General features: G+C 41.3%; 2 protein-coding genes across 3 annotated transcripts; one reads left to right on the plus strand and one right to left on the minus strand.

The window, feature by feature from the left end:
• The first annotated feature begins 6,558 nt into the window (after positions 1–6,558).
• LOC115748371 (type II inositol polyphosphate 5-phosphatase 15-like) lies at positions 6,559–16,103 on the plus strand. Of its 2 annotated transcripts, XM_030684837.1 has the most exons (11): positions 6,559–7,487; positions 9,519–9,771; positions 10,442–11,234; positions 11,683–11,807; positions 12,207–12,291; positions 12,993–13,158; positions 13,261–13,301; positions 13,406–13,673; positions 13,857–13,980; positions 14,450–14,810; positions 15,363–16,103. In XM_030684837.1, exons 1-11 carry the CDS (start codon positions 6,677–6,679, stop codon positions 15,717–15,719), a joined length of 3,384 nt encoding a protein of 1,127 aa, XP_030540697.1. In that variant the 5' UTR covers positions 6,559–6,676; the 3' UTR covers positions 15,720–16,103. The 2 variants fall into 2 exon arrangements, with proteins under 2 accessions (XP_030540697.1, XP_030540696.1); XM_030684836.1 differs by having other exon boundaries at positions 12,993–13,301.
• Positions 16,104–23,128: 7,025 nt separating this feature from the next.
• LOC115748373 (pentatricopeptide repeat-containing protein At3g02650, mitochondrial) lies at positions 23,129–25,449 on the minus strand. Its single transcript, XM_030684841.2, has one exon. The coding sequence runs from the start codon at positions 25,371–25,373 to the stop codon at positions 23,694–23,696; it is 1,680 nt and encodes a 559-aa protein (XP_030540701.1). The 5' UTR covers positions 25,374–25,449; the 3' UTR covers positions 23,129–23,693.
• Positions 25,450–27,289: the final 1,840 nt, after the last annotated feature.

Below are 27,289 nucleotides of genomic sequence, written 5' to 3' on the forward strand. Positions count from 1 at the left end.
CCTTCCGTCCAACTTTCATAGGAAATCGCTAACGTGGAGATATGCCACGTATGACAGCCAACAATAGTTGAAAAATTGACTGAAATGATTACATTGAAATTTAGTGCAAACGTTTAAGACAAAATTGACAAATTTGAAAAGTTCAATACTGCATTAACATCTGCACAATATGTTCACTATCATTGAATAGTTTCGCCTAACTTTCTTTGGTTGGAGTAATGCAATAAGTTGGGACTGAAACAATATTTCCAATACTCAGTTCTGATTTCACACCAATAAGCTATGACACGTTCTGTAACATGAAAAGAAACATTAACCTGGATGAGATGAAGAGTATTTAAAATCATAGGGATGGGGATGTTAATAGTGAAATTCAGCCAAGCTTGTTATCTGGAAAGGCAACGTAAGTTTGAGTATAAAGCCGATCCCCTATAAATGGATGCTTGATCTGTTCACTATTATCACTCACGCTGGTCATTTTCTCATTTGGTCTAGGTTGCTAATTACCGTGATACATTCCACAAAAGTTATTCATTATCCTCTGTCAACTTATTCAACCCCCTTCTAGGTTACATTATTAGCCCCAATAATTTTTTTCTGACGACTTCACGCTATTTTGACATAGCTTTCCAACCAACCTGACTTTTTCTTCCGATTGTTGAATAAACAGGAAGTTACCGATTCAATACTAAACATATTGTATGGATGTCAATTCAATCTTAATTTTTTCAATTATGAAAGTTCAATCCTAAATATTTTCGCAAATTTCAATAGTCATATAACTTCTGAAGTGTAAATCCCTTTGGTAAATTTTTTGCTTTTGAAAGAAATTTCCACTTCAAAAATGAATTTTCACTTTTGTTATTTTTTTCCCAATTTGAGGAGTTAAAAAAAGTTACTTCTCAACTCAAGAAATACTTCTTTGAAAAAAAAAAAAAAAAAACTCAAGTAGTACTTCTCGCATTTCCCTTTTTTCAATTACGTCCGCCTTCGCCAACCTTGATTGCCGACCACTAATGTCCGCGACGACCACCACCCACCGCCCCCCGCTACTAACCGTCGATCAAAGCTGGCCGCCACCCAAGACTATTGCCTGTCGCCAACCACCGCGAACCTTTGCCAGGTGCCACCTGTCAACCGCCTCCCGCCACCAACCACAACCAATCGCCGACCACGGCTCACCGCGGACCTTCGCCAACCACCGCCCACCACCACCACCCGTCGACCGCCTCCCGCCGACCCTCCCCCATCATTGCTCGCAACCACTGCCAACTACAACCCACCGTCGACCACCGCCAACCATCGTCTACTACCGCGTTGCCCACCATCGCAATCTACCACTGATCCCCACCTACTGTCGTCACCAAGTTACCATCTTCGACAGCCGAAGTAAAAAATAAATAATATTTTTTTATATTTTAAAAAGTAAATAATATTCTTTAATAATGCAAATTATTTTTAAATAAATTTAAATTTTTTTAAAATGAAGTAGAAATTTTGGCCGTCGATAATAATTTTTCAGAAGTAGAAATTTTCAATCATCACTAAACGAATTTCTCGGATCAGAAATCAATTTATGGAGTAGAAGTAGAAAAATCAACTTCTGCTTCAGAATAAAAGTAGGAAAATCAATTTCTAACAAGAAGTTGATTTTTGAAACAGTGTTGTTGCCATGCACGCCCTTAGCGTTCCTCTTTGTTGAGGAACCAAGCCCGTCTTTTCATTGGGCCATTTTAACTTCTCATGGCCCATGCTTCTACAAGGATTTTGTTGGGCCATATGACACAAGCAACCTCTCTTTAACTGGTTAATGGAGCTTGTCAAAAAAGAGAATATTTCTCTCCGGTCGGATCGAATAAAACTCCCTCCAACTATGTTATCGACACGTGATTGCAAATTAAATATCGCACATGCAAATTTAAGCAAATTTAAGCATAAGTGGCGTCCAAACTTGTAACCTCTCTACCTTACCAAAAAAAAAAAAAAAAACTTGTAACCTCTCTATCAGAAGCCCGATCGGCATGATCGGAGCAAACTCCCTCCAATCTAGTTATTGGAATATGACCGTCCACCGACCCCATTTTTCCATATTTGTTTCACGTACCAGCCGTAGTTCAACTGGTCGCATGTATCATTTCATCTATTGCCAAAGAAAAAGATGATACACAAGCACCACAAATGTGCCCTCAAAGAAGATATAACTTGTCAAACGGAACAAACCCCGTGATCGGCACTCAACGAGCTCCGTCTGTTCGTCCGTGAACTAAAGAGAGATACGAAATTTGAATTGGATCACTCAGATCTGATAAGGAGGATCACTGGTGCAGATCAAAACTAGTCGGTGAAGCCCGGACTCAGCACTGGCTTTTTTCTAAAGCTAAAATTGGCAACATGAAGCAAACCAGGTGATGGATTGGGTTGCAAAGGCTCAATGGAAAAGAGCACCTTCTCCAAACTGGACTTTGAACCCTCCTTGAGCCCTATGGGCTCTTATTTGCCCTGAGGCATCATCGATGAATGCTCAAACTCTATATTAATGAAATTTTCTTTCAAACCCAAAAAGAAGACGAAGAAGAAGAATGATGGGCAAGACAGATCACTTCCTTGACCCACTCTTTCCTTTTTTTGCAAAATTTGCCCCAGCCATCTTCTACCTTTTGAGTTGTTCAACTTTATACTCTTGCAAAAATGGACTAAAAGGGTTAGCTGCCCAATCAATCTTCGTAATTGAAGTCCGTCAACTAGTTAATCATAGACATATTTTAATTAATGGTTGTATGTTGAAATCCTGCTTTTATTCGAATTTGATATCGATTGATTCTGACTTTAAACATTGGACTCCTGTTTCAGAGATCACCATGATCGATGCTATATACTTTATGACATAGGCCTTATCCATACTTTGGGATTTGATGCTATATTGTTGCTCAATACTTAGGGATAGCGAGTTTTTATGCCATACATACTCCAATCTGATTCCTTTTGAATATGCAACGACAGGACACCATGTAAATAAATAATCTACTACGAGCTTAGGATTACTATGTTCGAAGGGTATCGGCTGCTTCAATGGAATGGAAGCAGTCCACTTTCACGAAACAATTGGCTGCTTCCATTTCAATCAAATGATGGCTTGAAGAGGACTTCTTGAGGATTTGCGTCTAGCATTAACATATTAATATGATTATTTGCATTGATGGATGAGATGAGATCTTTACGCTAAGCACTCATTTGTGAACAAAATTGTATCTAGTAAGCTTTATGTGACATCCCATATTTCGACCCATTTTCGAAGCTCCGAATGAATGAAATGTCATGTCGATATATTTCGGTTAAATCTCACTCGTAATTGATCCCTCTTGAGAGAACTAACCAAAGGGGAATGGCTAGCTAGAAAAATCAAGTACGTGGACCTAAGAACTTGATCTTGAATTGACTCTTTGACCATAAAAATTGTTGAGGGGATATTTTGGACCATTATAGGCCGATCCTAGGACGGTTAAGGAACGATTTGTCGATACCCTATGATTGGAACATGGGTGATTCCGTTTGACCATGAATGGGTTCCGAACGTCCGTAAATCATTTTCTAATGATCGCGTCTGTCAGAACTAGTGATTGACCCTCGCAATTACATGACAACCAAAGTCGCCATGGGTTGAGTAATTCTTAAACGTGATATTAGTCACGAGTCGATACACGTGACTCCTAAAAGCCGCCCGTTAGTTTGAGATGCATCGAAATTTTAATTGATCGAGATTGATCGCGAATCGGGCTTCGAAATATGACGTCAGAGTTTCAAGGATTCCAATAATAATATTTTGGACGTTGTCTCATCCGACATATGGGTATTTCGCGGTTCGCCCCAAAGTGTTGAGAGTGAAATTTGATTTGGAAATGGGAAAGGACCTATTTACCCCTGGAAAATGCCCATCAAGCAAATTCGGTCAAAAGACATTCAGGTCTTTTCTCCCTAGTGGTCGAAATTTTTGACCAAGTCAAATTGAGTGGGAATTGACCAAAACGCCCTTTTTGGATTTCAAGAGCAAATTGAAGTGAAATTATTGGTGGGTCCCACAAGTAGCTTTCTCATCATTTCAAATCAATAATTTAGCCCTAAATATCTTCCTTAAAACTATCCTAACCTATTATAATCAATTATCTCATCTTCTTCCTCATAAATACCCCAATTTTCTCTCACTTTATGATGACATAATCATGTGGTCCTGATTAATGGTTACTTTAACATAATTTAATCGTGGGGTGTAGATTATTTAATGCTTTAGTTTAATTTAATCGAGTGGTCCCGATTGTTTATTGCTTCAGCATGAGTGGATCGTGTGGTCCCGATCGAGTATTGCTTCAGTATAATTAGATCAAGTGGTCTCGATTGGGCGGTTGGGATAATTAGAAAGATCGTGTGGTTTCGATTGAGTAATCGGAAAAGTATAGTGAAATCGTATGGCTCCGATCTTCTATTCGGGAAGTTTAGTAAGATCATATGATTTAGATTGATCAATTTGAGGGTTGGATGTGAGGATGTGGTTCCACTTGAGGGAGCGAGAGTATATTGTTGGCCTATGATCATTTTGGAGGAGAATTGAGTGTAATTGTGAAAGTTAGGCCCTGAAGCATTATTACGCGGGGTGGTTGAGCACGTGAGATTATATTATATCCTAAGGTGTTATCATGTGGGGTTTGTATATTTATCCTGAGGTGTTAAACGTGGGATGCTAACATGAGGCGTTAAACGCAGGTTATGTCGACCCGAGACGTTATTACGCAAGTCCGAACTATATAATGGCTCGAGACGTTATTACACGGGTCCGTCCATACATATTGTAGCCTGATGCGTGATTACGCGGGGTTTTATATTCATCATGAGGAGTTAAATGCGGGATATTAACTCGAGGCGTTAAACGTAGGTTATGTCGATCCGAGGCGTTATTATGCGCAGTCCGGACTATATAATGGCTCGAGGCATTATTACGCAAGTCCGTCTATACATATTGTAGCCTGATGCGTTAAACGCGGGCTTTTGAGTATTATAGCCGTATTAAAGGCGAGGTGAGTTGGAAGAGAAAACGGCGTTTAATTCTTGAATTATGTTGTGTATTTTTTTTTTGTTGAGATGGAATCTGTTTAGAATCGCTCACCTAGGATGTATCCGAAGGTACTAGCATCCTAGTTTAGGATTATGAGTTTTTTTACTAAGATTTATTCTCACCCCGTCGTGGGTCACCCCTTTTCGGATCTTCCACCTCGACAATGAATGATCCACCGTAGAGATTTGGAATACCCCGGGACATGGAGACGATGATCACAGAGTATCCAGTAGGGGATGATAAGGTATATTATAGGCATACTACTACTATCTAGGTAGATGTGGGAGAGTCATTTTGGAAGCCCCATACTTATTTAGCTTAGACGTACCACCATGGGGACGTACTGGTAGGACCGTTGAAGGGTTTTGATATTCCCTATGATGGAGTTAGGGAATGGGACCCCACACCAAGCTGCCCTTCCTGAAAGTGTAGTGACAAACCCCGATGTTGGTCCTAATGACTTGAAGTCCGACCCGGAGAACTTGGTGCCGGAAGAGGATGTGGAGATCGTGGAGCCATCGGATATGGAGCTATCTTCCGAGACCGACGAGGAGGAGGAGTTGGAGGTTTCTTCAAAGGATAGTAAGGATGGGGCCTAGGGTAGTTAGCCTATTGACTTTTTGATGAGTACTTTTTAGATGAAAATTAGACTTCGACCACTAGATCCTTTTTGTTGTAGGTGGTCATAGGCTTGTACAATGGCCTTTGAAGCCTTAGGTTTGACTGTTGTAAAAGACTTGTATATATGTATATAAGTTTGCTTTTACCGTCCCAATGTATCGTATTGTAATTTGTTTTGTATGGAGTTTTGTTTTCGCTTCTGCATGTGCTTATCATTCGGGTTTAGTTCGAGTGTTGTTGGCCATTGGATCCTGGAGAACCGTACTTAAGCGTGGTCAGGGGGAATGTTGGTGTGCTCGTAGGGTTCGGGACATGACACTTTGTTTAGCTTATGGTAAATTTTTCTAAATCCATTATAATGGCAAATAACAAACAAGCAGCAAGACTTATTACACAAAAGAATGTAGTCACGAATCAAAGGAGGAAACTTGACGAGTAGTAGTTTATTTCAAAAAAAATAAGAATAATTTGAAAGTTTTTTTTTTTTATAAAAACGATCGTTTGTATCACTTACAAAAAATGAATTAGCGAAATTATTTTATGAAAAATATTTGTACATAAATTATTGTAAATAATGAAAAAAATTTCATTAACTAATTATTTCAAACGATTTTTTTTCCGTAAAATGAACAGAGCCTATGAAATATTGTCAAATTGATATACTTGGTAACATCGAGGCATTGGACTAAGAAAGCATTAAGAAAATTAAACAAGTTTAGGAAATCGTACTAAATAATTATAATTTGGATAATCGAAATCAGAAATTCATGGTTGGATAAAAAAGGAAACGAATAAATAAAAAATTAGACGGTGGAAGTGGAAGACCAGTTAAGAGATCAGGCAAAGACGGCGACGGACCACGTAAGACGACTGTCTCAGCCCAAGATCTGCGCGCTGTCCGATCCTATTCCCTCTGCTGTCTTCCTCGATTCTCTCTTCCGCCTCGAGAGGATGAGCGACAATTACGATTTCGACCTTCTCACAGGCCCGACGACCTCCACCACCACTCCTCCCCTGTCTCAGCCCTTCTTCAGTCCCCACTTCGAGTCCTCGGAGGAGGAGGGGGAGGACGACGGCGGCGGCGGCGGCGATGGAGCGGAAGCGCACCGCGCAATCTCGTCCACCACCAAGCGCCTCGATTACATGCTCCAGTTCTTGGATCGCAAGCTCTCCACCTCTTCTTCGTTCGACGCTCCTCCTGCGGGCGATACGCTGGGGGGCGAGCGGAATTCGAAGGGCTCGGCGGCGCTGCCGGAGTTCGTGGGCCGGGGAGGAGGCGCGGGCGTTTTCAAGTTGCCGGTTCGAGCGGCGGTCCATCCGGGGCGACCGCCGTGCGTGGAGCTGAGGCCGCACCCCCTGAGGGAGACCCAAATCGGGCGCTCCCTGGGGACTCTTGTGGCCACCCCTTCTCAGCTGTGGGCCGGCGGCGAGAGGAGCGTCAGGGTTTGGGACTTGACCGCTGATATTTTCGCCGCGGCTGAGAGAGGCGAGGGCGTCGACGCTGAAGCTGACACTGAACCCGACACTGTGCCCTACAGGGAGTCGATGGGTGGGATTTCGCCCGCCTTGTGCTTGGTGGCCGACGAGGCGAGCCAGGTGGTGTGGAGCGGTCACCAGGACGGAAGGGTCAGGTGCTGGAGCATGTCGTTTGGTTCTTCTTCTGTTGCTGCTGCGTGTAGCAGTAAGAAAACTCGCTTTAAGGAAGCACTGTCGTGGCAGGCTCATCGAGGGCCTGTTCTCTCCGTCGTCATCTCTTCTTATGGTAAGATCTTTCTGCTCAGCAAGGATTGATATGACTCTAGATTCTGGTTGCGCATTAGAGACCAAGTTGTTTAGGCATGACCATTCACTTCTACGTAATGGAGGTCCACTTGCAATGCATATCTACTACTAACTGCAATGAAACAGTATGTGAGCCTGCCAATGCACTATCCTAGGTTTCGCACTTATGAAATGATGACTATTAGATGATACAAAAAGAAGATTCAACTTTCTGTGGAGATGGATGGTTCAATGGATAAGGGAAGACTTCAGGACCCGATATTTTGAACTTTTGTACTAAATAAAGCATAATAGCTAAAAGGAGCTAACTTATCTAACTTCGCGTGGTGAATGTTGCCTGTCATTGTTCATTGTATATCGTACAAAGACCAGATCTTCAAAACCAAAGGTAGCCAACTAATGGAAAAACTTAGACGAGAAATCACATTCTCCCTGCCAATCTTTCATGTCTTAGAGAAATGGAGTGAATTATTTTGGCTGCAAGGGAATTCCATAGTTGAAGAGCTTCTTTCCCCTTTGGAAATGGAAATACATCTACAAGCATCCATAAGCTGCATGTCACTCAATTGATAAAGGGTCCATACTTTCTGCCCTGGAGTCTGATAATTTGTTTAGTTTCCTTCTTTCATAACTTTGCAGCAGATGATCTGAAAGATCATTGTCAAGTTGCAATTATTGATATGTGTCAGTACTATTATTTGGTTACATCGCGTTCTTGATTGATGTGGCTGTGTATTTGGTGTCTAGAAGTCTATCAGTGCTTGTGCTACCAAATACTCTCACGGGCTCGCAAAAGGGTTTGCAAGCTGCTGTATGCAAGTTACAGCTCCAGACACCACATTGAACCTGCTGCTGCAATTAATTGAATTGTTGAGTCTGTTAAGGGTTTATTGTGCATGTTTACTCTTTGCTTTATTTCAGGATTATTGCTTGTGAATGGGTTTATCTGATAGAGATGGGCTGAATTTATGTTTAATAAGGTGGTGGAGCTGCATTTGGTTGTGTTTGTGATGAACTCGGGTGATGAACTCGGGGCTGAGTTGCGTCCAATGTGCTATTCTTTGACAGATGTGAGAATGTTTTAACTGTTCATTGGGGAGTGTCATGATGATTAGCCTAATATACCGAGTTCTTTATTTGACTGATAATTGTGATAGAGTGTGGAACCAGATAGATGCTCTAGTGGATTGTTCAGGCAATGTTCCTTTTCATACAATTGTGTGAGATTCAGGATTCTCTCTGCTATGTCAAGGTTCCATTGAAGGTTTCTTTTTTTGCTTGGGATTGTAGTCTTAATTTGAGTAGTACTAAGAGGAGGAAAGATACTGGCTAATAGGTATTTTTTGTGCGTGACTGAAGAATAGAGTGTGAATTACTTGCTTTTACATTGAAGCCGGGAACAATAAGAGTTTTTGCAGTTTTAGGAGTAAACGGGTGACCTCAGGCACGGTGCAACATGAACTTTGGGCTCGGAGAGGGACTTTCGGTTGGTGTGTTGGAAAGAAACAGATTACTAATGATTCCTCTCCTTTTTTTTTTTGGTGGCTCATTTGGCAAGAGAGGAACAGAAGGGCATTTCAAGGAGTTGAATCCTCGTGGTATTCTTTTTCAGGGATGATTGGTTGTACACTTCTCCACTTTTTGGTATAGCTGGGAAGTTCAATTTGATACATCTAGCATGTTGGAAATGTTAAAAATAGTCTTTTGAGCATAATTTTGTGTATGGGTTGGTTCTACCTGAAGCCATTTTATATAAGGGTGGTACCCCTCTGCACCTTCTTAACATGGCTCGTTATTTTTCGTCTTTTTCTGTTCATAGTCAAAATGCTGGACTTATTCCATCTTCTGCTTATTTTATCTGTTCATTACTTATCATTGAACCCTCTTTTTACCTTTCTGGGTATACATCCTTGTGTTGATTTATGATGAATGACGTCAGAGTAGATTTTCATTATCAAGAGCATTGTTTCTTTGCTTTCTTTGAAACTAAGTCAGTTTCTGTTCAATTCAGGGGATCTGTGGTCCGGTTCAGAGGGTGGCGTTATCAAAATTTGGCCATGGGAAGCTATTGAGAAATCTCTTTCTTTAACAGTGGAAGAAAGACATCTGGCTACTTCCATTGTGGATAGATCATATATTGACCCTCTGAACTATGTTAACACAAATGGTTTCTGTAACAGTTTGGCAGCTGATGTCAAGCACTTATTTTCAGATAATTATGCAGGAAAAGTGTGGAGTTTTGGAAATCAGTCGTTCGCCCTGTGGTATGTGCATTCCTTTTATATTGCTATTGGATTTATATATATATATATAGCTTGAATATGCTCAGATTTTTTTTTTTTGGTCCAATCAATTCTTCGTAGTGAGTTTGATTTTTTCGTGAATTCTCCTGAATGGGTGTGTGGTTCTCCACTTTTATTTGACAATAAGCAACCATGTATTCAAATTCAAGCATGGAATCTTCAAGTTGCATGTTACCATGGATAATTTTGCTGTGTCTCAGATGGTTTTAATATCAAAGGCAATGTTGGTGAACTATTCTCAGTCCTTATCTGTGGATATGCAAGACAATTTGGGAGGATGGAGCTTGTATATCAAGAGTTGTCAAGTCATATTTGCTCATACCTAAATTAATATATAAAGAGCTTTTGCAAATGAAGCTTATGGAATCATGCAATTAAGACAGTATTACTTTTATGCATGTATTTTAATATGCTTTATTCGATGGGCTTGTTTTCCTTATTACGAGAATACCTACTTAGGAGATCGTTTGCATCCTCTCTTCAACCTAGCTATGGGTCTCTCTGTGGTCATCCTTTCTGGTTGACTATTTGCAAAATGTTTACCTTAGCAGTTGTGCGTCTCCTCATGGAGCTTGTAGGTTTTCAAATTTGAAATCTGAGTTCCATTTATTGGAATAATTGCTATGTGTAGGGATGCTCGTACGAGGGAGTTATTGAACGTTTATAGTGTAGATGGACAGGTAGAGAGCCGAGGCGACATCTCAGCACTGCAGGATTCTTCAATGGACTATTTTTCTAGTCAAAGAAAGGAAAAAACACAGAGCTCCTTTGGTTTTTTTCAGCGGTCTCGCAATGTTATATTAGGAGCTGCTGATGCTGTTCGTCGAGTGGCAACAAAAGGGGCATTTGGAGATGATTCTAGGAGAACAGAAGCACTTGTTACAACAATAGATGGGATGGTTTGGACTGGGTGTGCGAGTGGCTTACTGATACAATGGGATGGAAACGGAAATCGTCTGCAAGATTTCCAGTACCACTCTTTTCCTGTGCAATGTCTTTGTACATTTGGACATTGCATATGGGTTGGTTATGCAAGCGGGTCTATACATGTACTGGACCTTGAAGGTAACCTCCTAGGAGGATGGGTAGCCTACAGCAGTCCTGTTCTAAAGTTAGCTGTAGGGGCTGGATATGTTTTCAGCTTGGCTAAACATGGCGGTATACGTGGTTGGAGCATTACATCCCCTGGACCTATCGACAGCATACTTCGTTCAGAATTGGCTGGCAAAGAGTTTCTATACTCTAGGATAGAAAACATGAAAATATTGGCTGGCACGTGGAATGTTGGACAGGAAAGAGCTTCTAGAGACTCTCTCATATCATGGCTGGGCTCTGCAGCATCTGATGCAAATATCGTTGTTGTTGGGCTGCAAGAAGTTGAAATGGGCGCTGGTTTCCTTGCTGTGTCTGCAGCCAAAGAAACAGTAAGCAACTTTGTGAATCATTCACATGTGCTGTTCTCTGCTTCGTAGAGTCTGTTACTGGAAATTGGAAAAGAAAACAACTTTTTTCCCCTATCATTCTGAATATGCATGTTTTTTTGTGATATCCAATGTTCCCTGTCTAAGCAATTAATCCTCGAGGATGGTGCATCTTTCTCTTTTAAACCAACCGTCTGACTTTAGTGATATTCACAATTTTTCCCTCCTATTCTACTCCTTTCAAATGTGAGTCAAACAATCACTATGTATTTATTTTAACATGCTTTCCACTGTAATTTGTGACCCTCACAAAATTCATTGAGACTCTGGTAAGATTGTGTGCAGTATTTTTGACACCCTATGCAGCGGTGGTAATGTGTCCAGAAGAAAATAAAATCAGGAGAATTGCATCATATTTCCTGCATCAACTAATTTGGTATTTCATTTATAGGTGGGGCTTGAGGGTAGTGCAGTTGGACAATGGTGGTTGGATATGATTGGCAAAACATTGAATGAGGGGTCAACCTTTGAACGTATGGGCTCTAGGCAACTAGCTGGCTTGCTCATTGCCATGTGGTTAGTTCTTTTCGTTTCTCTTTTGCTCTATATCCCAAAGTGATATGGAATGTTTCTTTTTCCTTCGTATTGGCAAGCACTCTATAAGAGATGAAGTAATCAAAATGTATGTTTAACTAAGTTGCTGCAGTGTATTAAAAGCTGCTACATTTATTAAGCTCATTTCTATGATCCACCTCAAAATTAATCAGCAATTTGTTAGGCCCGAAATATTTTTACCAGGGGCAAGACACAATTTAAAATGGTAGGGATGACTCTGCATTTTCATCAAAACTTAAAAGAGTATTCAAGCAAGTTGTCTAAGTAAGCTGCACACTACATATTTAAGCAATTGCATTTTCTTTCATCCTTTATCAATTAATGGGAAGTTTCTTCTCTGATGTGTAAAGTGTCTGTCAGGGTGAGAAATACTCTAAAACCTCATGCTGGAGATGTTGATGCTGCAGCAGTTCCTTGTGGATTTGGGCGTACAATTGGAAACAAGGTATACACTTGTGGCTGCTTCTTGTTGCTTATTGCTATGAGAATGTTTCATTGTAGTGATCTCATGATACAATGAACTTTCATGTAGGCGCTTTGAAGTTCTCACTTGTCATTTGAAGACTTTATTTCTTGGCATGTTTAATCTCTGACTGACTGATGACTTCTCTGTTTTTCTTAAGAAGAGTACGTTGTATTTTTGCGTTGTGATTTTGATTTAGGACATGATAGGGCAATAGATTCCCTCTGTTACGTTTGGATGGGATGTGGTAGGATTAAGGTGTTTATAGACTAGGATTCAGAAATCAGTTTGAGGGGTGAGATAAGCCCAGTAAGCAAGCGTCGCATTCCATGGATATTCTGTGCCTAACGATATAAAGTATAAGCTTTGCCATTGCTCACTGGTAAAGCTTGTAAATGATGAACTTCATACTGTTTCTCCTTTTCTTGCCTGTCTTGCTCTCTTCATGGTAGTGATTTTGTGCCAGCATCCTCATCAAAAAAGTGTCGACCATTCTAGTCAATGGTTGAGGATGGTTGAGTTGTTGAAAAGGTTGAATTATTTCTTTGGTTGCTTTTTGTTGATAGATTTTTAGCTTACATGTGTGTTTTGAGAAGACACATCTGTCAGTTCACGTGTTTACTGAAATGCTCTTCTTCCTTAATTTTGGATTATTGTGTTTAACGTGGTTGAAATACAAACAGGGAGCTGTCGGTTTGAGGATGAGAGTGTATGACCGAATCATGTGCTTTGTAAATTGTCACTTCGCTGCACATGCTGAAGCAGTTGCTCGTCGGAATGATGATTTTGATCATGTATATAGGAGTATGACCTTCACGAGAGCATCTACGTTTTCCAATGTGGTGACTGGTATACCATCAAACCTGTTATTGTGTTGTAAACTTGCCTGCACGGTGTATGTATGTTGGCTTGCTTACTTAAATGGCTTGCCATTGATGCTTTCTGTTGCAGTCGGCGCCTCTTCTGCTGTCCAAGTGCTCCGTGGAACAAATGTAGGTATAAAATCTCAACACTGGTATCATGCTTATATTATATAGTTACATGAAACGATCTATGATGTTCTGGTTCGTACTGATTTAGTATTTGTTCTGAGCAGGGAGCTTTCTCCCAGTCAGCTGAAGTAATGCCCGAGTTGTCTGAGGCAGACCTGGTCATATTTTTGGGCGATTTCAACTACCGGCTTGATGGTATTACATATGATGAAGCGAGAGATTTTGTTTCTCAGAGATGTTTTGATTGGCTTAGGGAGAAGGATCAGCTTCGAGTAGAAATGGAAGCCGGTAATGTTTTCCAAGGAATGCGTGAAGCAGTTGTTAAATTTCCTCCTACATACAAGTTTGAACGGCACCAGGCGGGATTAGCAGGTAGATTCTCAATGTGAATTTTGTATCAGCTGTTGATTTACAATATGGTCTGTCATTGCTGGTATATGTAGCCAATGAAAGAAACATCTTAGTGTCCCCTAGAAAACCATGATGAGCACCTCTTAGTAGGTTGGTCCTCTAGATGTTGAAGCTCTTGAGCACTAAACTTTCTGTTTGCTCTAGGGTATGATTCTAGTGAGAAGAAGCGCATTCCTGCATGGTGTGACAGAATTTTGTACCGTGATAGCCGCTCAGCTCTGGAATCGGAATGCAGTTTAGAGTGTCCTGTAGTCTCTTCAGTAGTACGGTAAGTTTTAATATTATGGCGTGTAATGCTATTCTGTTAAAAAGGCCTCCTGACATGACAACCTGTGATTTGGAGGCATATATTGCATTTGCTTATCGTGGCCTTTTAGTGTGCACAAGCATCCGGTTTAACATGGTATGCGCAAGCATCGGTCTTTCATGTAAACCTCGGGCAATCTTGAGAGTATCCAGCTACATTTAAATAGAATTTGGTCCCTCATAAATACATCACAGGATTTCTGTAGTCATCATTAACTCAAGCACCTGTTGCCATTGGATTCCATTCACCCCCCCTCCCTTTGCCCTCTCTCTCCCTCCTCTTTCTCTCTCGTCCTAAGCGTACCGCTGAACTCTCTAATCTAATCTGTTGGATGTATGTTCTTTCAAGAAATCAGGGGAAGGTGATTCAGGCTTATATTCATAGATCTCACTATGCATAACTGCTGTGATTTTACAATGTCCAATTGCAGATACGAGGCTTGCATGGACGTGACAGACAGTGATCACAAACCAGTTCGTTGCATGTTTAATGTGGATATAGCTCGAGTCGATGAGTCAGCCCGGAGGCAAGAATTTGGTGAAGTTGTTGCCCAAAATGAGAGAGTTAAGACTACGCTCAAAGGGTTATTTATGATTCCGGAAACCATTGTCAGCACCAACAACATAATCCTTCAAAATCAGGACACATCTATTTTGCGAATTACAAATAAATCTGGGAACAGTGATGCTTTATTTCAAATAATTTGTGAAGGTGTCTCTATGATCAAGGACGATGGACAGGCATTGGACCATCGCCCGAGAGCTTCCTTTGGCTTTCCACAATGGCTTAGGGTAAGACTGGCTCCGAATTTTGTTTGATCTTATGGTTTTAAATGTTTCTTGAGGAATTTGACTTTTAGTTATTGATATGAAAACGTTAGTAGAAGAATACATCGAGCCAGGGAGCTGATCTTGAAACTGTTAACGGTAGTTGCTCTTCTGTGTGGTAAATCATCTAGTCTATTGTTGGAACTTGTAAGGTGGGTCTGCCCTCTGATTGATTTGGCTTTGATCGACTTGACTTGTAGACTAGGTTGGAAGATTTAGCTCTTTGAAAAATCTTTTACGATTGTTGGTTAGTCTGTTCAGTGGCACTTTGAGGAGAAAGACAAGCAAAATTATTATTTAGATGAATGCCATCTTAGGTCTGCCCTCTGGGGTGGTCAACTGTGACATCTTACGTTTAGAAGCTGTAAACTAATGGGATGTCATGCAGATATTTTTTCCCTGAGTTTTATCAATGTCTGTTGGGTGTTTGCAGCCTTTTTGTCAAATCGATTAAGTTAATGGGAGGATCTAAAGCGGAGCTGGCTAATTTAATGTTTGGCATTTTCATTAAACCAGGTTTCCCCAGTCTCCGGCATAATTAAACCGGAACATACCACTGAGGTGTCGGTTCATCATGAAAAGTTCCAGACCGTTGAGGAGTTTGTTGATGGTGTCCCTCAGAACTGGTGGTGCGAGGACAACAGAGACAGGGAAGTTGTATTAGAGGTGAGGGTGAGTAGCAGCTATATGACAGAGACAAGGAATCACCGTATTCGCGTTCGGTACTGCATCTCATCCAAAGGGAAACAAGTTGGCGATATATCTTTGAATTCCAAGCAAGCACAAGCTAATCTCCTTGACCGATCCAATCTCCAACGACTTAGTGATTCCTATGACTTGGTCGACCACTTTCGGAATTTACATAGTCCGTGAAAGGACAGGTGGTAGAGGTGGTGCATAAGCTCATGCATGGTGGACGGTGAGTAAATCGCTACAAGATGACTACTTTTGTCTTATTGCACTCTGGTTCACAAGCATGGCCGGCCGCCTTCCATCAAGGCTTGGTTTGTTTTCTTTCTCAGTATGTACAAAACTTGTATTGGATTTGGAGGCCAGCATAAGCTATTACTGGAGGCAGGTACGGGATTAGACGTTGGATCTTGACCATGGCTTCATAGGGTGGTGTCAAGCACAAGCAAGAGTCCAAAGACCGATGCTTTCGCAAGATAAGCCAGTTTCTTCGGGGTAAATTAAAGAGGAACGGAAGCCACCATGCGATACTTGATAATCCATGAATAAGTTAGCTCCATTTTGTTACATGTGTGCATCTCCTCCTCCGAGTTATTTTAAGCTTTAAGCGAGTTCGAATTTTTCAGCAACATGGAAACTTTGTGCATATGAAAATCAACCTTTTCACGGGAAGTATGTATACCAACTACATTTTAAATTTGTCCTTTGAATTGCTATTATAGTTGCTTTGCTGGACCAAGGTGTGGAAAGGAAATACTGTGACTAAAACCACATGCCATACTATAATGCTCTCTCAAATCTTATCATTTTTCCCGGGCTAAACAGAAGCATGCCGCATCATGTGTCTAAGCCACACAACAAAAATTGCCGAGGCTACGTTGGACCATGGTTTCAGCCAAAAGTCGTATCTATTCTTGATGGGAAAATTACCATAAAAGTCATAAACCTATTATAATTTAGTTCTAAATGATTTTTTTTTTCCAATTCAGTCTTAAACCTTTTATAATGGTGTCAATTTAGTCCATTCAGTGAAATTTCCAACCAATGCAGACGTAGAGGCTAGCTGGCTAGCGCAACGATATTTTATTATTTTCTTTTATATTTTTCTTCTTTTCTTTTTCCTTCTCTTCTTTTATTCTCTCTTCTTCTTCCTCTGGCCACAGTGGCCAGAGACAACGGCAAAATAAAAAAAAATAAAGGCATAATTGCAAAAGATTGAATTGGCACTATTACAAAAAGTTGGATTGAGTCTGCAAAAAAAAAAATAAAAATTTACGACTGAATTGACGCAATTGTAATAGATTTAAGATTTTTTTTTTTATTTTATAATTTCCCTATTCTTGATAGACTAAAAAAAACAGACGGTTCAGCCAAACATCCTATTTATTTGTTATTGATAAGACTCGGAAGAATGTCAAGGTAATGCTGGGCTTTGACGAGGCAGCTAGCACCCAGTAGTTTAAAAGCTCCTGCAGTTAGTTCTGTGGCTTCCGCCCCTTCACTTTCGAATTCTTTGATGGCCTCAATGAGCCCCCGCGTGATGTCATTAAGATGCAGTCCTCTCTCTTCCATTTCTTCCAACACTCTCCCTGCCTTCTCCCAATCCGATACCTTCAAGCAAAGCGGCTGAATCAGTACATTGTATCCATCAACACTTGGCCAGAATCCACAATCCTTCGTCTCGCTAAATAAATCGAGGCCCCGATCGAATTCTTAGATTTTTGCAGTAGCCACGGATAGGTGAATAGCAAGTCACCGGCGTCGTCAGCTTAGAGTGCTTCCTTTCGGCCTCCAACAGGACTTCCCTGGCCTGATCCATCTCACAGCCGTTTGCGCAACCACCGATGAGGACAGTACGGGTATACACATCCGGTTCCAATCCCTCAGCTTGCATCACTTTCATCAACTCCCTATAGCTAATCTCGTCTCCTTGGCCTCGGCCTCTGAACAACAACTGCTGATCACGTAGTAAAGAGCTGCATTTCCCAGAGCTGCTCGTTCAGCAGTCATCCTAGTGAGCAATTCCCTTGCCCCATGGAAGTCTCCAATCCAACAAAGACCGCGAATGGCGCCCGAAAATGGCTCAATAGCGAATTTTCGTGGCTCCCCTTTGAAGTCACCCAGCAACTCCCAACCTAATTTCACTGTCTGATGCTCCTCTCGACACCACGAGGCGACCAAAAAGTTCATACAGGATTGAGGCGGGGAGGAGTTGCCGTCTTCCTTCGCGGCTAAATGAACCGGGTAGGCGCAATTGGCTTTCTTCCCATCGCAAAACCAAGATATGATCTTCCCGACTTTATGGCCGTCGCACAGGCATGCTGCATTAAGCATCCTCTCGCACACGGACCAAGCGAGGTCATACATCAAGCACCTACAAAGCGCACCAATAGCAACATCATAGTAAGACATGTCGTCGGGAACGCGCCTTCCGGCTTCGTCGACCATGTCGAGCACCTTGAGCACAGCCTTCCATTCACCCACCGGCGAAAGCACAATTATCAAAGGAAGGAGAACAGGCACGTCCAACACTCCATCCCACCTCCTCTCCTAAACCTCCGTGACCAATCCCACAGCGCACACACCTCTGTCCTGCTACCACCCCAACAGATGGAACAAACAAGTTCTTCGAGAACAAGGGCGTTCACCTCGAGATCGGAGTTCCTGGAAGAAGCCCATCTGAAGAAACGAAGGACGTTGCCACCGCCGAGGAGCGGGGCGTCGAGCACTCCAATGACAAACTCCGGATGCAGGGCCAAGCGCATCCCGTCGAGGGTCAACCCCAAGGATCCGCCGGCAGGGCTCCGCAAGAGAGACAACACGCTCTCCAACTGCTCAGGGTCGATGGTCTCATCAACCTCCTCCTCCGCGCCTCCATCGTCCCCCACACCTTCTTCTCCTTCAGCTGCGAAATCGCTCATCATCCGCCGTCGCCGTCCGCATCGGCATCGAAAATCGGCGCCTCATCATCGATCCCCGCTCGCCTCGCCGGAATCGAGGGACTGGTGGGAGATGGATCTGGCATTCCAACTCAATGGAGCTTCGGGTGGGAAGATGAGGGAGCGCAGACGAGTGGGCGTCGAAGCAGGGGCTTCAGACGGAATCGCCGGAGAGATTCCGGGCAAATGCAAGCTCCGCCGCAACCGGCGGAGAGAGAACCTCCGCCCTGATCTCCACATTCTCTTGCCTTTCATCGTCCGGCTTTGAATCGGGATTAGAAATCGTCCGAATATCCATGGCATTGCGAAAAATCCAATCATACATGTTTGGTGTTACCAAAAAAAAAAAAAAAAGTACTCCTGGTTGAGAAGGGAAGTTACTTCCTCCTCAAGCAAAAAGATTGTTCTCTTCTCATCAATCTCGCACACAACGGTCAAATCTGGACAAATCTAAAAGCCAGCTAGCTACCCCAAAACCCTGAAACTCAATCCCCACCTTCCTGAAATCCAACGCCACTCACGCCTCCCTCCACAACTCCAGACGAAATTCAGCACCCTGGAAGAATCACCGGAACACACTCGGTAACAATGTCTCCAACATCTAGACCTGTCAAAATGGATCCAAAACCCCCCGTTTAATAACTCACGAGCATTGAAATAGATTATAACAAATTTAGCAGACCAACATACAAGACAATCCATTTAAGAAGATGAGATAAGTGAATTGTAAGTGGGTCAATGGTGAACTCGTTTACAGTTCATTTAAGACAACCTGCTTAATGTCTCCACCTTTCTTTTTTTCCTTCTTTTTTTGCCTGAACTCAGACGAGACCGTCTTTGCCCGCTCGGCCTCCTCTGCAGGAGACGGTGGCGGTGACGAGGAGGAGTCGCTCCGGTGGGCCGCCTTTGAGCAGCTCCCCACCTAATAGAAGGGTGAACTAGCCAAAGGGAAACACACGACCAGCCGCGTGAGCTCCGCAGCAGAGCTCGGCCACGGCGGTTATGGCCAAGGGAGCTCTATGGCAGAGCTCAGTTTTAGTGGCCATGCATGCGAGAGCTCTGCCACAAAGCTCGAGCATCATCGCGGAAGAAGAAGCAGAAAAAGGGAATGAAGATAATTTGCAGATGAAGATGAAGGATGGAGGAGAGAGCGCAATTGAGAGAGAGAGAGAGAGTCTTAGCAATGAAAAGGACAAAAGAAGAGACGGACATGCAGCTCTTCAATTATTTTCACTTTTTTACCAAAATAAAATATTTTCACATGGAGAACAACCATGTGGCGATAAACCACGGGAGCAAAGCTTTAAATCGGGTCAAAATCATAAAAAAATAAAATAAAAAATTCTTATTTTTTCAAAATTCTATGAAAATATAAATAGTAATGTAATTTTTTCAAAAATATATAATAAGTAATTTTTTTTAAATTGAATTAAATATAGAAGTGTTTTAATAATATAGGTTGGGTTGGGTATGAATTGGATATGAATCGAATCGGGTATGGGTCAAGAAACTTGCATTACTCATGAATGAATCATAAACGGATTAATGGGTCAATTTCAATTTGAGCGATCTACAACACCCCAATTCGATTCTCCCTCCTGCAAAACCCTGGTTGAATGTCCGCAAGTAACTCCAACAACTACGAACGAGCATAAAAAAAAAAAAAAAAGTGAAATTGTCGGGCAATGATGATGGATTGATTGAAATTCACGGTGGTTATGCAAAGATTGGAGGGTTGGAATCGATGTATCGATCGGTGACGAATTGGAATTGAAGCGATGAGAGGCTGAGATCAACCTTGCGATTGCAAGTTCGGAATCTTCAAACTGCGACGAATTGGATTTGAGCGGTGACCGCAACGATGCGATTTCTGAATTCATTCAATTTTTTCCCCCTCTTTTTGGTTGCACTTCTCCCTGTTTTTGACTGGAATAAAATGCAAAGAAGGTGCTGTGCCTATTTTTCGTTTTGTTAAGTTTTTTGTTTTTTTTACTTTTTAATCCAATCCGAGTTTATCCCACCACCTACCCTGAATTTCTTATCCAACATTTTATACGGATGTATCCAGATTTGTCCGGTCGGGAGAACGTGGCCAAAGATCGGATAAAACAATGTTTGGACTATAAAAACGTAACCTAGAGACTCCTCGCAAGTAAATAGCATCATATTACAGCTAGTGTACCAAAATACCCTCATCTTTATTATCAATTTTACTTGGATTAATACCATGAAAAATCCTAAATTAGTATGCTTATGACAAATTTACCCAAAATTATTTTTTTAATCATGAAAAACCCCAAACCGATACACCTGTAACAAGCTCACTCCAAACTAGTACATATGTGATAAATTTACCCTCCGTTAGTTTTCATTAATTCTAAGCATTAAAGTGCTTAGTTGTATGACACGTGGTAATTGACGAGTGTACCAATTTGTGGTTTTTACCCTCCGTTTGTCATAGGTGTATCGGTTTGAAATTTTTCGTGGTATTAACTTAATTTAACCGAGGGTAAATTAGTTACTGGTGTACTAGTTTGAGATTTTTCATGGTTAAAAAAAATTAATTTAGGATAAATTTGTCACAATTGTGCGGTTTAATCAATAATATGATAGTGGGCATGTGTGAGACTTGTATTAGCATGGCACAAAGCATTTTTACGCATGTAATTTAACAAATTCATCTTAAATGTCATAAATGTACCAGTTTGAAATTTTTTTTATGGTCAAAAAATTAATTTAGCGTAAATTTGTCATAAGTGTATCAATCTGAGGTTTTTCTGTGGTATTAATCCCATGATTTTTTAGGTCTTAACATTTTTTAACTTCCTGCGAAAGTATTACACGTTTTCTATTTAATGTCGATTTTGGTACACAACAATCAATGTTTGCTGTCCCTCTCCATGAGTATTTTCCACGTACCAGGACCGGATGTCACTATAGTCTACCAAACAGAGGGAATGGGATTGGATTGGTTATCTCTACAAACAATCCCATTTCGATTTGCCGATTCCATGTGACCAAACAGGGTCTAAAAATTCCATTTTCATCCATCATTTCATAATCTGTAAACTGGTTTCCAATTAAATAGGTTTCTGATAATTTCGATTTATTCTAATTAAAGGCAGCTTGATTTCACTGGGATAAGAGCTATATTTTCAATTGCATAAATTCCGAAAACACGCAATAAAGCTGCATAAATTGATAAAACGGATTATATTGGATAAGATAAAGCGGTCCGATTGGAATAAAAACACCACCGGTGTCATAGCTTTCATGCGGCGCTCGCTTGAGGGCCTCTTTAACTTTTTTTGCCGACCACCCGAGCGTCGCTCAATTTTTAAAAATCTTTCGCTTGAGTATCACGGGTGATTTGCTCTGCCGAAAAGTCCGGCACGGCGTTTATTTACTACTAATCGAGCGCTACGTGGCTTGCCAGAGAAATCCAATTAGCTAAAGAGTAACACACTTGACACCCTATGCAGTAGTGGTAATGTCTCCGGAAGAAAATAAAATCAGGAGAACTGCATCAACTAATCAAAAGCGGATTTTGCAAACCTAGTGTTTGTCGATGGTGTCCCTCAGAACTGGTGGCGTGAGGACAACAGGGACAAGGAAGTTGTATTAGACACAAAGGCGTGTTCACGTTCGGCACTGCTTTTCGTCCAAAGGGAAACAAATTAGACCATCGATGTTGTATCTTTCAATTCCAAGGCAAGCAACAAGTTAATCACTGAAATGACAGTGAAATAGAGAGGGAAAGGAAGCCACCATGCAAAACTTACTAATCCATGAATAAGTTTCTCCCATTTCGTTACGTATGTGCATCTCCTCCTCAGGGGTTATTTTAAAGCTTTAATCGAGTTCGAATTTTTCCGAAACGTGGAAGCAAATGTTCTTGAGGATTGTTTGTTTAGTCTATCGAGCCAACATGTTCTATGTACTTCCTTTTTTGGAAAGTTAACTCTTTGGTATGTTTGACGAAGCTTATGATGTTTTCGACATTTCAAATTGCCAACCCTGTTACTATTTTTCCAGTGTGTTGCCCTATGCATAACGCCGGTCAACGCAGCGCCAGTGTGTCGAAACGAAAGCAGAAGTTCAAAATCTACACAACAAACTGCTCGCTAGTTGAAAAATTGGAGGATAACTCCGCATTTTCTATGAACAAAAAGATGACAAGGATTTCGATATGCTGCTGAACTTTCACCCAAACTCTTGCCCAACGGTTGTGTCACCACGAGGAGCCGGAATGCCTCTCGCTCTATTCCAATCCCACCGTGAATAACCTGAAGCAGTTGCAGTTTTTTCAGAAGGATAAAATTTAATCACTGTTGGAATGTCCTTGTGTTGTGTATGGTCGTGTATTGATCACAGCTTATAGAGATAGGCCTTTCAAAATAACCTAATAGACGTACCTGAGTCACCAGCAACACAACAAAGGAGATGGACATACATGTAGCAAACACAAATGAACAAACTGAAAAGCTTCAAATGGTGGCGCCAGTGTTTTCCTTTGAGCACAGATGGGTATGGTTATGGAAGAGAAGTTACCTTCCCTCATCTCCAAACGATCAAATACATGCAGCATCAATACAAAGAGTTCACCATTATATGTATAAACCTACATTTTCACAGTATCTATGCTAGGAGTCATCAATTATAATCCAGCTCCTCATCACTAAATTACGAGCAAAACTTGATGCTGCGGTAAAATCCAACGTGTTTCATTTAGCAACTGATACAACTTCAGTAAAACTCGTTATACTTTTAAGTAAACAGAGAGTAACTTGTACAAATCACTACGCCCCAAATTGTCCTCTGAATTGCTATTAGTTGTTTTGCTGGACCAAGGTGTGGAAAGGAAGCATTGTGACTAAAACCAGATGCAATACACGATGCTCTCTCAAATCTTCTTATTTTTCCTGGGCTAATCGGAGACAACAAAAGCACGTTATATGTCTCTCTTAAGTAGAATTGATCTGAGTTAAACTTGTTACCATCTCCTGGCCTGTAACATCATGTCTCTAAGCCACAGAAAGAAAACTGCCGGTACAATCTTGGATGATGGTCTCAGCCAAAAGTCCCAGCGATTGTTGATGTACTCAGAAAAACAGACTAGTTGAAAAAGGATTAGGCAAAAACATCCTGTTTGTTGTCGATAAACTGGGAAGGATGTCCAAGGTATGCCGGGCTTGACCAGCCAGCTAGTACCAGTAGTTTAAGCTACAGCTCTTAGTTCTCTATTGTCTGCCGCTTCACTTTCCAATTCTTTGGTAGCTTTTATGAGCCCCCGCGTGATTCCATTAAGATATAATCCTCTCTCTTTCATTTCTTCCAACAATTTCTCTGCCTTCTCCCAATCCAAGGCCTTCAAGCAAAGCGACTGAATTAGTTTTTCGTACTCATCAGCATTAGGCTGCACTCCACAATCCTTCATCTCACTAAGTAACTCCAAGGCCTTATCGAATTCTTCAAGTTTGCAATAGCCACGGATAAGCGTATGGTAAGTCACTGGTGTCAGCTTAGAGTGCTTCCTTTTGGCCTCTAATAGGACTTCCTTGGCCTGATCCATCTCACCACTGTTTGCGTAACCACTAATGATGACAGTATAAGTATACACATCCGGTTTCAATCCCCGAGCTTCCATCAATTTCACCAACTCCCTAGCTAATCCCATCTCCTTGGCCTTTGAACAACCATTGATCACATAGTTAAAAACTGCATTTCCTGGAGCTGGTCCTTCCGCAATCATCTTATTGAGTAATTCGTGTGCCCCATTAAGATCTCGACTCCTGCAAAGACCGCAAACAACAGCAGAAAATGGCTTAATAGCATATTTCCGTGCCTCCCCTTTGAGGTGACCCAGCAACTCCCAAGCTAATTTCACTGTCTGATCCTCTCGACACAACGAGGCAATCAAAAAGTTTATAGAGGATTGAGGGGGGGAGTTGCTGTCCTTTGCGGCTGAATAAACTGAGTAGGCAGATTTGGCTTTCTTCCCCTTGCAAAGCCAAGATATGATTTTCCCAACTTTATGGCCATCGGGCAGGCATCCTGCATTAAGCATCCTCTCGCACACAGACGAAGCGAGGTCATACATCGAGCGCCTATAAAGCGCTTCTATAGCAAAATAATAAGACATGTCGTCAGGAACACATCCAAATTCATCAAACCTGTCGAGCACCTCGAGCGCAGCCTTCCCTTTACCCAACCTCGAAAGCGAAGCTATCAAAGGATTGAGAACAGCCACGTCCAACACGCCGTTCCCCTTTTCCCCAAACTCCTTGATCAAATCCCACAACGCATACACATCTCTCCTCCTAAACTCACCACCACCACAAATGCAACGAACAAGAGCTTGGAGTACAGGGGTGGTCACCTCGAGATCGGAATGCTTGGAAGAAGCCCATCTGAAGAAACGAAGCACATTGTCGCCCACGAGGAGCGGGGTCTCGAGCACCCTAATGACAAACCGTGGATGCAGGGTCAAGCGCATCCCGTCGAGGGTCGACTCCAAGGAGCCGTCGGCAGTGCTCTGCAAGAGAGACAACACGCTCTCCAACTGCTCAGGGTCGATGATCTCATCGACCTCCTCCGCGCCTCCGTCGCCGACCACACCTTCTTCTCCGTCACCTGCGAAATCGCCCATCACGGGGCCGTCGGCATCCGCGTCGAAAATCGGCGCCTCGTCATCGAACCCGCTCGCCCCGCCGGAATCGAGGGACTGGTGGGAGATGGATCTGGTATTCCAACTCAACGGAGCTTTGGGGAAGACGAGGGAGCACAGACGGGTGGGTGTCGAAGCAGGGGCTTCAGACGGAATCGCCGGAGAGATTCCGGGCGAATGCAAGCTCCGCCGCAACCGGCGGAGAGAGAACCTCAGCCCTGATCTCCACATTTCTCTCTCTCTCTCTCTCTCTCTCTCTCTCTCTCTCTAAAACCCTAAAGATTCCAAGCAAGTAAATAGCAGCAGACACAGCAAGGTTTCCTGAGTCCGCTCGTCATTTTATCATATTCACTTTTTACCTTTTCCATTTTTCCTAAATCAAAACCTGAATTTTTCCTGCTAAAGATTTGCAGATATGCCCCCTGAAATATTGGTAATTTCTCGAAGACCCTAAAAAGTGAGCTTGGTTTCAAAATACCCTCAACCGTAGTAACTTTATTTCGATGAATCCCCGAGCTCATCGCCGGTGAAGATTAATGCCGGCCGACAAACATGTGCTCCTCACGTGTGCTTTTCGCACAAGGTACTTCGGTAAAAAAGAAGCAAAAAATCAAAGTTTTGCACATCACTCATGACCCCGAGTATAGAGACAAGAAAAAAGTGCAATTGAATCTTAAAACTTAAAAAAAGTGCAATAATGTCTTAGAACTTATCATATTGATGTAATCGAGTCATTCCGTTAACTCTAATTAATTTGGCTAATGAAAAATATTGATATGACTTTTTTTTTTATCATTTTTCGGGATAAATACAATGAAAATTCTAAAACTTGTCGGAAAGTGCAATTGAATCCTAAAACTTACAAAAATGCAATCACATAGTAAAACTTGTTGTATTGATGCAATTGAGTCCTGTAGTTGATTCCGTCCAATTTGGCTCACGAAAAATCATGGACGTGGCTTATTTATTTATGTTTATCTTGTGTAGCGCTGACGTGGCTAGAACAACATCGTTTTTTTTTTTTTCAAATGTGATTTTTTATTCGGATTTGACTTAAATTATATCAAATATAAGCAAAGTTTTTAGTTTTTTTTAATCTTTCTCCTTCTTTATTTCTTTTTTTTTTCTAAAAAACTTTGCTTATATTTAATATAATTTAAATCAAATCTGAATTAAAAATCATATTTGCATCAAAACGGTATCGTTTTAGCCGCATCGATGTCACAAACACAAAGAAAATAATAAAAAAAAGTCACGTTACCATTTTCTATTTGATAATTTTAGACAAAGTTAACGTAAGGACTTGATTGCACCAATTTAACAAGTTTTAAGATTTAATTATACTTTCATAATAAGTTTTAAGACTCAATTGCACTCATCCCCAAGTATTTGTGTAAACTAATAAGAAAGATTAAAAAAAAGGTTTACTATCATGAAAACAATAGCTAGAAAAGAAAAAAAGGATTGATGGAATTGCAATCCGTAGGTAAAAGAAAGAAAACTAATGAAAAGATGGTGACTAATAAGGCACAACTTGTCTTGCGTATGGACGGTCGAATTTGTGTATCCAACTTTGCAGTGTAATTTTTTTTCTTTGGTGGAATCAAATAGATTTAGATTCAAATGATTCAAAGTGATTCTTTTGTCATCCGTCCATGACTTTTAAGGCTTACCTTTTCTGATTTTTTTGGCCACTTGAGGAATAATTGAGGTGCGCGCAAGCTGGCCCGGACACCTCGGTTATTAAAAAAAAAAGGAAAAATTCAACTAGTTATTTTGCTCTCGCTCAGAATGAGTATTTTCGAGTTATATTTAATGTCAGCAATATGAGATAAAGCGAAAAATGAAACGTGTTGAACTATTTATGTCCATAGCTTTGTAGGCTTAAAATATCGAGAGATTTTAAGACACTTACGTAATCTGAAAATAGGCGTCACAATGTTTTGTCCGGTAAAAAGAAGAAACATGAATAGGAAAAATCGTTTCTTATAATCTTTTAGCGTGGGTAATATTTGACCTTAAAAAATAAAGCATGGAACAGAATAGAATTTCACTTGCGACTTTGTTTTTTTTTTTTTTCTTTGCGCCTCTTTCTTTTTATTATTTTATTTACACTACTCTTATTTCGATCGTTGTTAAATTTTCGT

This window comes from Rhodamnia argentea, chromosome 6 (genome assembly GCF_020921035.1).
Source record: "Rhodamnia argentea isolate NSW1041297 chromosome 6, ASM2092103v1, whole genome shotgun sequence".
Lineage (NCBI taxonomy): Eukaryota > Viridiplantae > Streptophyta > Magnoliopsida > Myrtales > Myrtaceae > Rhodamnia > Rhodamnia argentea.

Bases quoted from the DNA above. Each gene is read 5' to 3' on its own strand.
- LOC115748373 (XM_030684841.2), bottom strand. From the start codon at position 25,373: ATGTGGAGATCAGGGCTGAGGTTCTCTCTCCGCCGGTTGCGGCGGAGC.
- LOC115748371 (XM_030684836.1), top strand. From the start codon at position 6,677: ATGAGCGACAATTACGATTTCGACCTTCTCACAGGCCCGACGACCTCC. The intron at 7,488-9,518 runs GTAAGATCTTTC...TGTTCAATTCAG, and splicing joins CGTCGTCATCTCTTCTTATG to GGGATCTGTGGTCCGGTTCA. The intron at 9,772-10,441 runs GTATGTGCATTC...TGCTATGTGTAG, and splicing joins AATCAGTCGTTCGCCCTGTG to GGATGCTCGTACGAGGGAGT.